This window comes from Balaenoptera borealis (genome assembly GCF_965194805.1).
Source record: "Balaenoptera borealis genome assembly, chromosome: 2".
In the NCBI taxonomy this organism is placed as follows: Eukaryota; Metazoa; Chordata; class Mammalia; order Artiodactyla; family Balaenopteridae; genus Balaenoptera; species Balaenoptera borealis.
Genome location: NC_138867.1, coordinates 120,716,273 through 120,729,141, shown reverse-complemented (window position 1 = coordinate 120,729,141; position 12,869 = coordinate 120,716,273). Strand labels below are relative to the sequence as shown.

General features: G+C 46.8%; 1 protein-coding gene and 1 long non-coding RNA gene across 2 annotated transcripts in view; one reads left to right on the top strand and one right to left on the bottom strand.

The window, feature by feature from the left end:
* Positions 1 to 12,869, top strand: part of LOC309624597 — a 329,163-nt gene that overhangs the window by 90,934 nt on the left and 225,360 nt on the right. The window lies entirely within an intron of this gene.
* The window catches only part of LOC309624566 (uncharacterized protein), a 404,937-nt gene that overhangs the window by 349,828 nt on the left and 42,240 nt on the right, over positions 1 to 12,869 (bottom strand). Inside the window, exons 3-4 of the mRNA XM_082382813.1 lie at positions 9,845 to 10,992; positions 6,563 to 6,657 (exon numbers count right to left, since the gene is read on the bottom strand). Coding sequence (XP_082238939.1) covers positions 6,563 to 6,593 — 31 coding nt within the window. The 5' untranslated portion in view covers positions 6,594 to 6,657; positions 9,845 to 10,992. The remainder of the gene's footprint in view (positions 1 to 6,562; positions 6,658 to 9,844; positions 10,993 to 12,869) is intronic.

The following is a 12,869-nucleotide window of genomic DNA, read 5'->3' as shown; positions in this document are numbered from 1 at the left end:
ACCAACAGGCTCACATTTACATCCTACCAATTCCAGCAAAAGTACATCATCTTCCCCAAGAGCTCTGGCAGAGAAGTGCTAGGAAGGACTCAACTGGCTACAATCAACAGCCCAGTCCTAGGGACACAGGGCAAAGGTCAGTCCCTTCTAGCCACACAGGAAAAGGTGTTCTCTTCCTAGAAGGAAGTGGGAGATGCTGGAAAGGAAACCAACAGAGTTCCACCTTAACAAATCTCTTCCACTTTAAGAACAAGTTAGTTTCTTGGCACAGGTATTCACTGGCAGCGGTAAGCATGAATGACACCATCGAGCTGGGGTTACTTTGCCACCCACGCAAAATGAATTATTAGCCAACAGTCACAAGAAATGCCCAAATACTACAATCAAAATCTAGGTGAGAAAGTGGTTTTTTTACTCACGTTTACTGAGGTATGACTTACATACAGTAAGATTCACCCTTTTTAGCAGAGTTCTACCAATGTTCGTGAATGCACACAGCTGTGTGACCACCACCACAATCAAGATACAGAACATTTCCATACCCCTCAAAAATTCCTCTGTGCCAACCCCGCCCCCCATTCCCAGCCCCTGGCAACCACTGATTTGCTTTATGGCCTTATAACTGAGTATCATGAAGTTATATTTCCAGAATATCATGAAGTTCTTCAGTGTGTAGCCTTTTGAGTCTGGCTTCTTTCACTCAGAATGCACTCGAGATTCATCTATGTTGGTGCATGTACCAAGTAGTTCACTCCTTTTATTGCTGATCATTGATACGTACACACACACACAGAGGGATTTTAAAAATTCACCTATAAAAGTATGATCTAAGATATTCATAAGGTATCCTATATTTATCATTATTTTGTTTAACATTTCACCAAATACTTAAGTTTCCTCTGCATACCTAGGAACAGGGGTTACGTCCGAGAGCAAGATATCTTTATTCTGGTGGTGCTTTCATTTTAATGGGAAGACACAAAAATTGGATAAATATACATAATATATCAGGAGGTGAGAAATGACGTGAATCAAAACAGAGCAGCCTGGCGGGCAGAGGGGGTGGTGCCGTTGTGAAAAAGGGATCCGGGCAAGCCTCTGAGGGACTCACAGCAAGCAAGGGCCATACACCTTGCGATTACCTTGAGGAAGAGCATTCCGGGCAGAAGAAACTACAGGAGCAGAGGCCGGAGATCTAAATGAGCTTGGAGTGTCTGAGGAACAGCAAGCTGCCCCGAGGCTGCAGGGAGCACGGCACGGGTGGGAGAGGGTGGGGATGAGGTGGGAGAAGGGCAGGGCCTCAAACAAACCACGGTGATGACGCCTTTGGGTTTCACCCAAGTGAGATGGCAAACTGTCTAATCCAGACCTCCCACACCATCTGCCTTCTCCACACTGACACTCAGGAGGCTGGGTCCCGCTGGAGACTATCTCCCAAGTTAGAGCCACGGCAAACCCAGTCTCCATACCCACCACCTCGCCCGCTCAGACACTTCACAGAGCAAAACTCCTCAGAGCCTGCGACACCTCCTTGCTACCGTCCTATGTCTCCCCAACAGGACCAGCTACATCCTTTGCCAGTCCCAGTTAGGACTGCCAGATAAAATAAATTTGAATTTCAGATACACAGTGAATATCTTTTAATGTAAGTATGTCCCATATATTGCACGGTACCTACCGCCGCCTCTCTTCCGGCTACCTTACAGAGGAAACAAATATCAACCTCTCAGTCCCACACACTCTCCCACATCTGTATCCTCCTTGCCTCGTCCTCACCCATTCAGATGGGAGCCACGTCCCTCCCTCAGACAGAGTCTCAATCTCAGCCCTGGATCCCACCCTCTCCTGCCTTCTCAGTTCTTTGTACTATTCATTCCCCATCTCCTCTCTGCATCTTCAACTTCTGGTCTCTCAGAGGTCTACTTCTCACCCACAATTCAACATGCTCCAGTCTTCCCCAGTTTTTTAAACCTTCCCTGGATCCTCCCATACCATTACCTGTCCCTTCACTTTCAGGTACCTTGAATGATGTTATCACCTTCCCTCAACTTCCCCACCTCCCAGGGTCCTGTCAACTCCCTGCATTCTCGCCGTCTCCTCCTGAACTCGGGGACACTGCTCCTGCTACAATCATCCATGACCTTCTTGGCACTCACTTCTCAAGCGCCATCTCTCTCTCCGTCTTAAGGCTCCCTTTGCTTGGCTTTAGTGACACCAAATTCTCCTGGCTTCTTCTAGTGGAGGCAGCTCCTTCCCAGTTTGCTCCTTTTCCTTATACACTGGGATTCTGAGGCTCTGTCCTAGAGTCTCTTTCCACACGTTACATGCTCACCCATGGTGGAACCCAGAGGTTCTACATGTTGAAGAAGCCCTCATCTCTCTGGAGTCTACACTTCTCTCCTGAGTGTTTCAGACTCTAATGTCTACGGCGGCAGCTCCACTATTATCTCTGTGAACTCAACATGTCCAAAATCAAACTGAACAGAAAAAAGTAGACTCGTACTCCCCCCACCCATGGCACCACCTCCTGTTTTCTGTATCCGAATGGCACATCCGCTAACCCATTTCCAAGCCATAAACTCAGGTGTCATCCTTGGTTCTTCTTTCTCCTTCTCCCTGATAAAGAAATCCTATCAATTCTGTTCTCTAAGTAGCTCTTGACTGCTTACATTCCCTTCCCCCTCCCCTATTTCAGTCACGACTCTCTCCCCTCTACTGGAATCTTTCAACAGCCTCCCAGCCTGTGCCTATTTCCAGTCTTGCCATCTCCCGTCTCCACCTAGCTACCCCAGCGGCAAACATTCTCCAGCCCCATCCCTCAATGGCCCCCCCTCAAAGGATAGATCCAAGGTTCTCTCAATATATTTCAATCTTCAGCTAGACCATGCCATCCCTTGCCTCTCTCTAGACTTCTGCACAGGCCTTTTCCTCTGCTTGGAATACTCTTTTCACCCCGCTTTATGTCCTCACTCCCCAGTGTGGTTAACCCCTACTCATCAGCCACAGGAAGCAGTAAGCAGAGTGGTGAGGGTGACTGTACACTCAGGTTTCCTGGATTCCAACCACAGTCCCACCACGTCCTAGGTGTATGACTTCAACCTCCCTATGCTTCAATTTCCCCTTCAGGAAAATGGGAGCAATAACTGTGGGGATATCACTGGTTGAGTAGCAAACAATTTTCCCTTCTTCCTCACTAACAGAACCCCAAATTTGTTCAGGGGCCATGTGTTCATTCCAGGGACTCCATCGTGATTGGTATAACTTATAGAAACCTGCCTTCTTTTTGCCCGTGATTAATTCCGGCCAATGAAATGGAAGAGGAAGTCTACAGAGTGCTCCTAGAAAATACAGTACTATTCTTGGAACCAAGCAAGAGAAGCCCCTGCCCGGCGCCCCAGGCTCTAGAGGGTCCCATCTATCACAGACCACACGTACAAGTTAAAGAACACACGGGCACCCCTGTCACTCAGAGTCACACAGCACGACCCATAACCCTCAACATCTGCTATGATGACTAACACGGTTCGGGCCCCGGGGAAACACGTCACACCTCTGGCCCTAGGTCCTCAAAACTAAAGGTAACTGCATCGAGCAGAGGTGTGTGGACCGTGCTTTGGCCAGCCCCAGAGACCAACACTGCTGTGGAGTGTGGGGAGAACTCCGGAAAGAGAGCAGACAAGTGTGCTTCTCAACCCTTCGTCTCAGCACAAATGCAACACATTCTTGCAAAATGAAGTACAGAAGCTCAGGAGTGCTAAACATCCCTTTCCTTGTTTCTGTTCCTATTCATGGTTCCACAAATCAGTCCTATATTAGCACCAGTTGTACATGGTAGCTGAGCAGCTTTCTGCAAAATTATATCATGTTGCATACATATGTGTCATATATGCAGATACACAACTCACACATATATGAAATATAACATGCATGAAGCGTAATACTAATTCTTTATTTTGGAAATGAAATGGACATTGAGCACTGTAATTGCAGACATTACATTTTTAAAAAGCGAAGCTAAGATTTAATTTTCAAAACATTAAATGACTTTCAGCTCTTAATTTTGATTAAAATGTTAGTATTAATTATAAATTATATTCTGCCTCTTACTACTTCTAATAGATAAATTTGAGCATTTCAGAAGAAAAATAGCTTCTTAAAAAGACCACTTAACTATTAGCTTATTTGAATATAATTGTGAATATAACTGTGTAATTTGGGTAATTTTGCAGGCAAGGTAAATGCTCTAATGTTTGCACCTAAAACTGGGACTGCATGATAAAGATAAATGGTAAAATTCAAGCTAATACGTTAATTTTTCTTTACCTAGAATGTTCAACAGCAAATTAAAAAAATGTATCATGACAAGTCAAAAGAAGCTATAAAAGAAAGTTAAAAGCTTTATGTTTTAGTACCTTAAATGGCAATTTTTTCCTGCTTTTTGAAAAGGGGTCTCACATTTTTCCTTTTGCACCAGGCCCCACAAATTACACAGCTGGCCCTGATGGCAGAACAGAAAGAATCTTCGTCTTTTTGTCACTGGTCGGCCACTGCCAACCTTAGGACCACCAACCCCAGATTTCTTGTTTAGTCAACAATAAATGCCATTCTGATTAAAGCCACTGTTAGTCTTTGACTTGAGGTAAGTGACCAGCAAATAGCTCAGTTTTGAGTACTTAACTATGAGCCAGCACGATTCTAATCATGGAGCTCCTGCAGCACTGCTTGGCACACAGTAGGGTGCCATGCAATTCACCATCTTAATTAAGCACTTTTCAGAGTAAAAGAGGGTACATAGGGACTTCCCTGATGGTGCAGTGGTTAAGAATCCGCCTGCCAATGCAGGGGACACGGGTTCGATCCCTGGTCCAGGAAGATCCCACATGCTGTGGAGCAGCTAAGCCCGTGTGCCACAACTACTGAGCCTGCGCTCTAGAGCCTGCGAGTCATAACTACTGAGCCTGAGTGCCACAACTACTGAAGCCCATGCGCCTAGAGCCCATGCTTTGCAACAAGAGAAGCCACCGCAATGAGAAGCCTGTGCACCGCAATGAAGAGTAGCCCCCGCTCGCCGTAACTAGAGAAAACCCATGCACAGCAACAAAGAACCAACACAGCCAAAAATAAATAAAAATAAAATAAATTTATTTAAATAAAAAAAAAAATCATGTCAGAACCAGAAGACCTTACCGGGCCAACTAAGAGTCAACACTATCGTTACCTCTTCTTACTCGTGCATTAACTTGAAATTCACTTCTCTGGGAAGGTGTTCCCAATTCCCCAAATCTGCATGAAGGGCCCACAGCACCCTTTAGGTTCTCTGCTGCAGCACTGCTCACAGCCTGTAGGTCAAGAACTTCTTATGAGTCCATATACCCAACCAGACTGCAGCTCCAAAGAGGTGGGGTCTGGGTGTGTCCCGTCCTCCACTGCGGGCATCCACAGGGTCTCCCAAAGAGCGGGCGCTCAATTCCTGCAGCTAAATGAACTCATTTGGTCTCTCGTGTGTATGCCTGTCTGGCCCTGGTGACGCCACTACAGAGTGAAATGCTCTTACATTTGCATTTGGGCTCTGTGGGAGTGGGACCTTTATTTCATTCACTGACATGTCCCCTGAAGTCCAAAACGCAGTGCCCAGTAGGTAACAGTAAGTAATGTCTGCTGCACTTCTAGCATCTTTTCCAAGGACCAGATAACGCCTATGGGGATTTTAACAACAGAAGGAGGGAGAGCCTAGCACTCCAGCTGCACTGTATCTAGTTACAATGTCTAGTGCTAGAAGACTGAGAATCTAGACAGGAGATCCCATCCTATCTAGGCACTAGGCCTTATTTCTCTCTTGTCACGTGATTTTTAGGCTGTGTCTTTCTTGCAGAAGCTTGCATGTATCTCACCGGATGAGGAGGAACCCAACTTCCTAGCCCCTTCCACCCCCAGACATGGCTCTCTATAGCAACTGGGAACCTGAGCTGGTAATCTGTCTCTTCGACCAGACCCCGGAGCACACAATCCCCTCCCTAGAAGGAAGAAACCAGCCCAACACAGGCTTCAAGGAGCCAGAAAGGACAGTTAGAAGGAAAACACAAAGGCTGCTCTCTCAGTCCTGCCCTCTCCTTTTCACATGCAGTCAGCCCACATTCCCTGAGACGGGTCGTGGGGTGTCAGATCAAACAGCAGTGGGCAGCTCAGCTGGTCCACCCGGACTAGTTACTGCCATCCGACCCCACGGGCAGAGCCCCCTTCCGGGTTCACAAGAAGGAGAATCCTGCTCTGGCCATTCATCAGCATAAAGGACCAGCTGCAGTTTGGGGGCAAACATCCTACCAGCCGTCCAGCTGCCCACAGCCATGCCAGGGACATCACTCTACCAGGGACCCCACGCAGCCAATCAAATACATCACAGACCACTTTACATCACCTCTCCTACGGTCTTCTCTAAGGCAACCCATCCAGCAGAACACAAGTGGGGGTGGAACTCATGCCAACACTTGAGCAGCTCCCACAAGACATTACCCACTTTGTTTTTCCCACATTGTGCGCCTAAGATTTCAGAAACACTCCTTACCTTTCTCTACCCAGAGGGCCTCTTTCTCCATCTGTTAGGGATCCTTTTTCTTTCCCCCCTCATAAATGCAGATGTCGCTGGAAGAGCCATTAAACCTAAAACGAAATTTTGAGTTAATTATCTATCTTTGGACTTAGAAGAAGGCTTTGCAAGGTAAAGTAAATTCTTTCTGGAACCTTGTAGATTTTTCTCCCTGACCCCTGATAATCTTACTTTCCTACTCTACAGGACTTTTTTTTTTCCCCTGAGTTAACTTCTCTAGGTTTAAAAAAAAAAAAAAAAAAATTTCTGGTTGTGGGAGGAGGGGAGGGGGAAATAAGCAAATACAATGGGGCCCCCTGGCCCCCATCTGTTCCAAATCTTCCCCTCACAGGATGTAATGTCTAAAAAGCAAGAAAAATACTCCTTCCTCTTCCAGCATTCGGCAGGATCTTGCATGCAAAGAGAAGAATGTCTGGTTACTCTGTGGGTTTTCATCTGCTTTTTAACTCACATGTGGCCAAACTACCCTGGCCGCCCAATCCCATTTCTCCCTCTCCCCCCAAAATCCCGGTGCTCAGCAGGGCTCACCGCTCGTGAAGGGCATCCTGGTTCAGCCAAGGGGCTCCCACCCCTCCACACCACACCACCAACCCCTTTGGCACAAAGGATCTGTTCTAAGCCTGGCCAATGACTTCTGCAGACTTCTTAGCTGAAGACCTGCCAGAGGGAAGCCAGGGCCCCCAGAGGAAGTGGGGCCGCCCCCCGAGGGTAAAATGAGTGGGCTCGGGGTCCTGAACTTCTTGACCTGCGCTCTCACGCCCTACTTCCAGGCACTCCGCAGGCGGATGCACACACACAGCCAAGTCCTGCGCATCTCAACAGGAAGGACGTTCCCCAGCAGCTGCGACGACCCTACTGATGCCTTTCCAACACTGGGAGGGCGCTATTTACAAGAAGCGCAGCCGGAGGGACTAGACGAGTTCCAACTTTATTTCAACCGACCCTTCTTTCCGGCTTCTATAGTTCTCCTTGAAATTAAAGGAAGAGGCCTTCCTCCCTGAATTGCCCGATTTTTATGCAAGGACAGAGGCTCTCATTTAAATGATTGAGAAACCCTGACTGAGAAGATGGCAAATGACGCCCCTGATCTGCCCCTCCCCGTTTGGCTCCTCACCTTCCTCCCCTCTGCACCAGGCCCGCCCCGACCCCACACCCCGCACCCCGCCACCTCCTTTGTTTTTCCCACATTGTACACCTAGGATTTCAGAAACACTCCTTGCCGCCTTCCCTCCCCCGCCCCCAAGCGTGCTCCTTGGCACATACTCCTTTTTTATGCCGGCGCAACCCAGAACCCCTTGCAGGCTTCCTCTTACCCTGGCTCCAAATCCTCCTTCCTTCCTGCCCTCTCACCCCTTCTCATCACAGCCTCCAAGGCCCTTGTGCTCTACCCTCACCCACCCCCTCCTCTGACCTTACAAACTACCTCCTCCTTGCTATTCCTCAAATATACCTCAGGGCCGTTGCACTTGCTATTTCCTCTACCCAGAGCACCTTCTTCTGGGGTGTTTGAAATTCTGGCTCCCTCAAGAGATATAAATTTCTGCCTGAAAATTACCTCCCTAGAGGGACCTTGCTCCTAAAAAGCACCCCCATCACTCACTCCTCACTCTACCCCACACCTGCTTTATTTTCATTCACAGCACCTTTCCCCACAAAGCCTCTCTCCTTGACCAAACTTTAATCAGGCTCCTCTGAGCCCTCTTCTCAATGAGGCCCTGCCCTTGGCCTGCCTTCAGCAAAGAATCCTGCTAAGTCTTCCCCTACCCTTGAGATCCGATCAAGGTCCTCATTACCCACCTTTGATGTCTAAGTCCTTGGCCTGCCTTCTGCAAGAATCCTGTTAAGTTGGTTTAGCGAGAATCGCCTCCCCTTGATGTCTACCTCATCCACTGACCCCCTCAGTCTGTTGATTGGTTCTAAACCCCAGCTGTCTTTGCCATGCTCAGAGTTGAACTCAATCTCTTTTCCCTATTGCACTCGCCTTCAATGAAGGCTTCCCTACCACTTCAACAGGTGTCAGAGGTCTGTTTCTTTAACACCACCCAACATCATAGGATCTTTCTGTTCATATGTCTCCTTCCACTGGGCTATAAGCTATAAGCTCCATGAGGGCAGGGTCTCTATGTGTTTTGCTCTCCTCCAGCTTTCTAGTTTCTAGAGCAGTATCTGACACGCAGCAGACACTCCCCAAATCTTCGTTGAATGCACAAATCTAGCGACCCCCACTTGTCTCTTGGTCTCAGTTTACCTGCCACCTCCTCTGGGAAGCCATTCCTGAATCTTCCTGACCCTGTATTTCGTCTAGCCGTGATCAGACTGATCACAGGGGATACTTCTCTGGCTTAATATGCACTTTTAACTTGTTATATAACATACTAACAAAATGAAACACAGAGGTCTATCTTGACCACCTGCCCTCCTTCCCTTCCACAGCTCCAGCACCCACCTCCAGCCTGGATTCTCTGTTATGTACATCCATGCACACACCTGGTCACCTGTCTCCTCTCCCTGCTCTTCCCAACGCACACATTGCCTGACCCCCTAGCAGGGGGCTAATTAAAAAGAGAGAGGAAGAGGAGCCCTGATGGGGCCAGCTCTCTGCTCTCTAAAACCAGGCCCAGCTTGGCCCCCGCCATCCCCCCCCCCCGCTACCCACCCCCATCTTCCTGGCTTTCTCCACACCCGGGAGGAAAGATGCCACTTCTGTTGGCTGCCCTGCAAGAGGGCAATGGAGTCCACAGGCCAGCCCTTCTCAGCTCACTTCTCCACTCCCAGCAAATTTACAAGGCCAATGCCGGGCAGAGTGAGCCGCCCGAGTCCTACTGCTCAAGGCTGCAATCCTGGAAGGCATGAGAGTTCATTAGGCCCGAAAACCACGGAGGGAGGGCCAGGGCCCTAGTGGCTGGTGAGTTCCCACCAGCTCCAAAGCTTCGGGGAGGGAGTCTGGGGGGAGGGGAAGCTGGTTATAGAAACAGCCCAAGTAAGTTTCCACATAAAGGAAAAGTAAACAGATGAAGGCTCTTCCTCAGCCCTTTGAGCCTCTCAGAGGAGAGCAAACCTTCAAGTGTTTGTCAAAAAGCTAATCCGATTTTAAAATGCTTTGAAAGGGCTGGAAGAGGAAATACCAACTACTGACCAACCCCTGCACTGGCCGGCAGCCTAAGCGTGGCCACTTTCCCCTCCCTCGGCCTCTGTCTTGGGGGTACTGTTCATACAGAGACCCAGAAAATCGGACGGTACCTGGGCAGAAGCGGGAACCAACCCTCGTCCACTCAGTCGTCCACGAAGGGCTACTGACCCCTCTTTCTGCCAAGAAAGAAGGCTTCATGAGAGCAGAAAACCAGCCAGGATTGGAAAGCAAGGACTGCACGCAGCCTTCACTCCACTCACATCCTTCAAATCTAGCAGATATTGAATCGCCCTGGCCCGGCTTCCTGGGGGCAGGGCAATTATCTCCCCTCCCCCACCCCGTACCCCAGGTGGGCCTCATTTCTGGCAGCCAGTTCACTCCCAGGTGAAATGAGTTTCCAAATAGGTTTGCCCAACAGCAATTAAAGGAACAGCAAACCCTTCTCAAATATTCCAGATTCTGGTTCTCTCTCCCTTGGACAACTTTACCAGATGCTGTCGCCTACTACCATCATGCTAGGGTGACCAATCACCCAGGTTGCCAGGGACTGTCCGGGTTTTAGCACTGAAAGTACTGCATCCCAGGATGGTTGGTCACCTATCATTGTGGCCTCCCCAAGCTTCTCCCCTCCCATCCCCACAGTTTCACAAGGGCATGTATTTTGGCAAGGTGGGCTTCCTGGTATTGCTCCCCAATCCCGATGCCCTTGCTGGGTTTAGAGGAAAGGAAAGTGGTAAATCTAGAGGTTGCATTAGTTTCCTTCTACCAGAGTCTTTTAACTTAGAAAAAGGAAAATAGATAAGAACAATACCAGACACGCAGCACTTTGCTGAACATACAATACCTTGTTCGATTAATCCTATGAGGTTGGTACCGTTTCCCAGACTGGGAAACTGAGACTCATGATCACAGATAATAAGTGGTAGGATTGACATTCCAATGCAGACAGTGACACCAGGGCTCACAGGCTAATTCACTATATTAATCTGTGATCCCTAAAGATGAAGAATCCTTGTCATTTTGATCACAGAGGATGAAAACAACGTGAAGCTACTTATGCGAGACTGAAAGGGCATAAATTCACATATGTGGAGCAGCACACGAAGAAAACAGGATTGTGAGAGAAAAGGGAACCTTCATACACTGTTGGTGGGAATGTAAACTGGTGCAGCCACTGTGGAAAACAGTATGGAGATTTCTCAAAAAACTAAAAATACAGCTACCATATGACCCAGCAATTCCACTCCTGGATATGTATCTGAAAAAAACAAAAACAGATTAAAAAAGATACATGCACCCCAACGTTCACAGCAGCATTATTTACAATTGCCAAGATATGGAGACAACCTGTGTTCATCAACAGATGAATGGATAAAAAAGATGTGATATATATACATATATATATATCAATCACACACTATATGTACATAGTGTATGTGTGTGTGTATATATATATATATATACACACACACACACACACATATATATATTACACACAATGGAATATTACTCAGCCATAAAAAGGAATGAAATTTTGCCATTTGCGGCAACATGGTTGGACTTGGAGGGTATTACCCTAAGTAAAATAAGTCAGACAGAGAAGGACAAAAATTGTATGCTGTCACTTATACGTGGAATCTAAAATATACAACAAACTAGTGAATATAATAGAAAAGAAGCAGACTCATAGATATAGAGAATAAACTACTGGTTGCCAGTGGGGAGAGGGGAGGGGGAGGGCCAATATAGGGGTAGGGGACTAAGAGGTACAAACTATTATGTATAAAATAAGCTATAAGGATATATTGTACAACATGGGAAAGATAGCCAATATTTTATAATAACTATAAATGGATTACAACCTTTAAAAATTGTGAACCACTTTATTGTACACCTGTAACTTATATAATATTGTACATCAACTATACTTCAATTTTTTTAAAGGGAAAAAATAAACAAATTGTATGGAACCTACAAAAAAAGAAAGAAAGCAAGCAGGATTATGAGACTGTGACCACAGGTTCTCCTATAGATGGGACCAATAGTTGCCATGAGGAGAGGGCCAGGTTCACAGACAGTTATGACACTACTGCCCTGGTGCAGAGTCTCACCACGTAACCCCTAACATTGGCCTACCCCCATCCACACTCCCAATGGCTGCTAGATGCATCCATTAAAACTCCAACTGATTGTGTCCAACCCTGACACCCCCAACAGCTGCCCTGCATAACAAAATCTAGGTCCCTCAGCCTGAGTCTCATCCATTGCCTTGAAACTGTAAGTGGAGGCCAACTTTACAGGAACCAATTTGGCAGGATAGGTCAAAAAACTTAAGGGTTCATGCCGCTTGACTTTATAATCTCCCTTCTAAGAATTTTCCTCAAGGAAATGGTTGTAACTGGTAGTGATTGGGAGAAGGAGGGTGACATTTTACACGTAAAGGTGTTCATACATAAGGTTATGTCGAACAACGAACCTGGAATAATGCCCATGACTAACAATAAAGAAATGGTTAACAAAACTATGATGTATCTGATATATCCATTCAACTGGATATTACACAACCACTAAAATGTATGTTTATGAGGAGTTGAAAACAACATGGAAAATGCTTGGGCTGTCATGTTAAGCAATACCTGCAGGAAATAAAATTATACATACAGTGTGATCACAACTATGTGAAAACAAAAACACTACTTACAGTGAAAGGACTGAAAGGAAGTGAACAAGATGAAAAGGAACTAACACCAAGCATCCTGCTAACTGCTTTACCTTCTTATCTCATTTAATCTTCACGGCAAGATAGTAACTATTTTTATCCTCACTTAATGAAGGAGAAAACGGAAGCTACAAGAGGATAATGAAGCTGCCCAATGGTTGCCCACAGCTGACGAGGGAGAGAAGGGATCTGAACTCAAGATCTGCCCGATTCAGGGCCTGTGCCCTTATCCTCCAAGCTATACCACACCCAAAAGCAGACAGTAGCTTGATTTGGCTAGTGGAACGGCTGGCAACTTGTTGCCCCTCTACTTTCTACTTTTTTATTTTCCAAATTGTCTATATTAACCATTAGTACATTTTTTTCTTAACTTTTTCCTTCCACTTCGAAGGTCATACAGGCATGTAACACCTGGT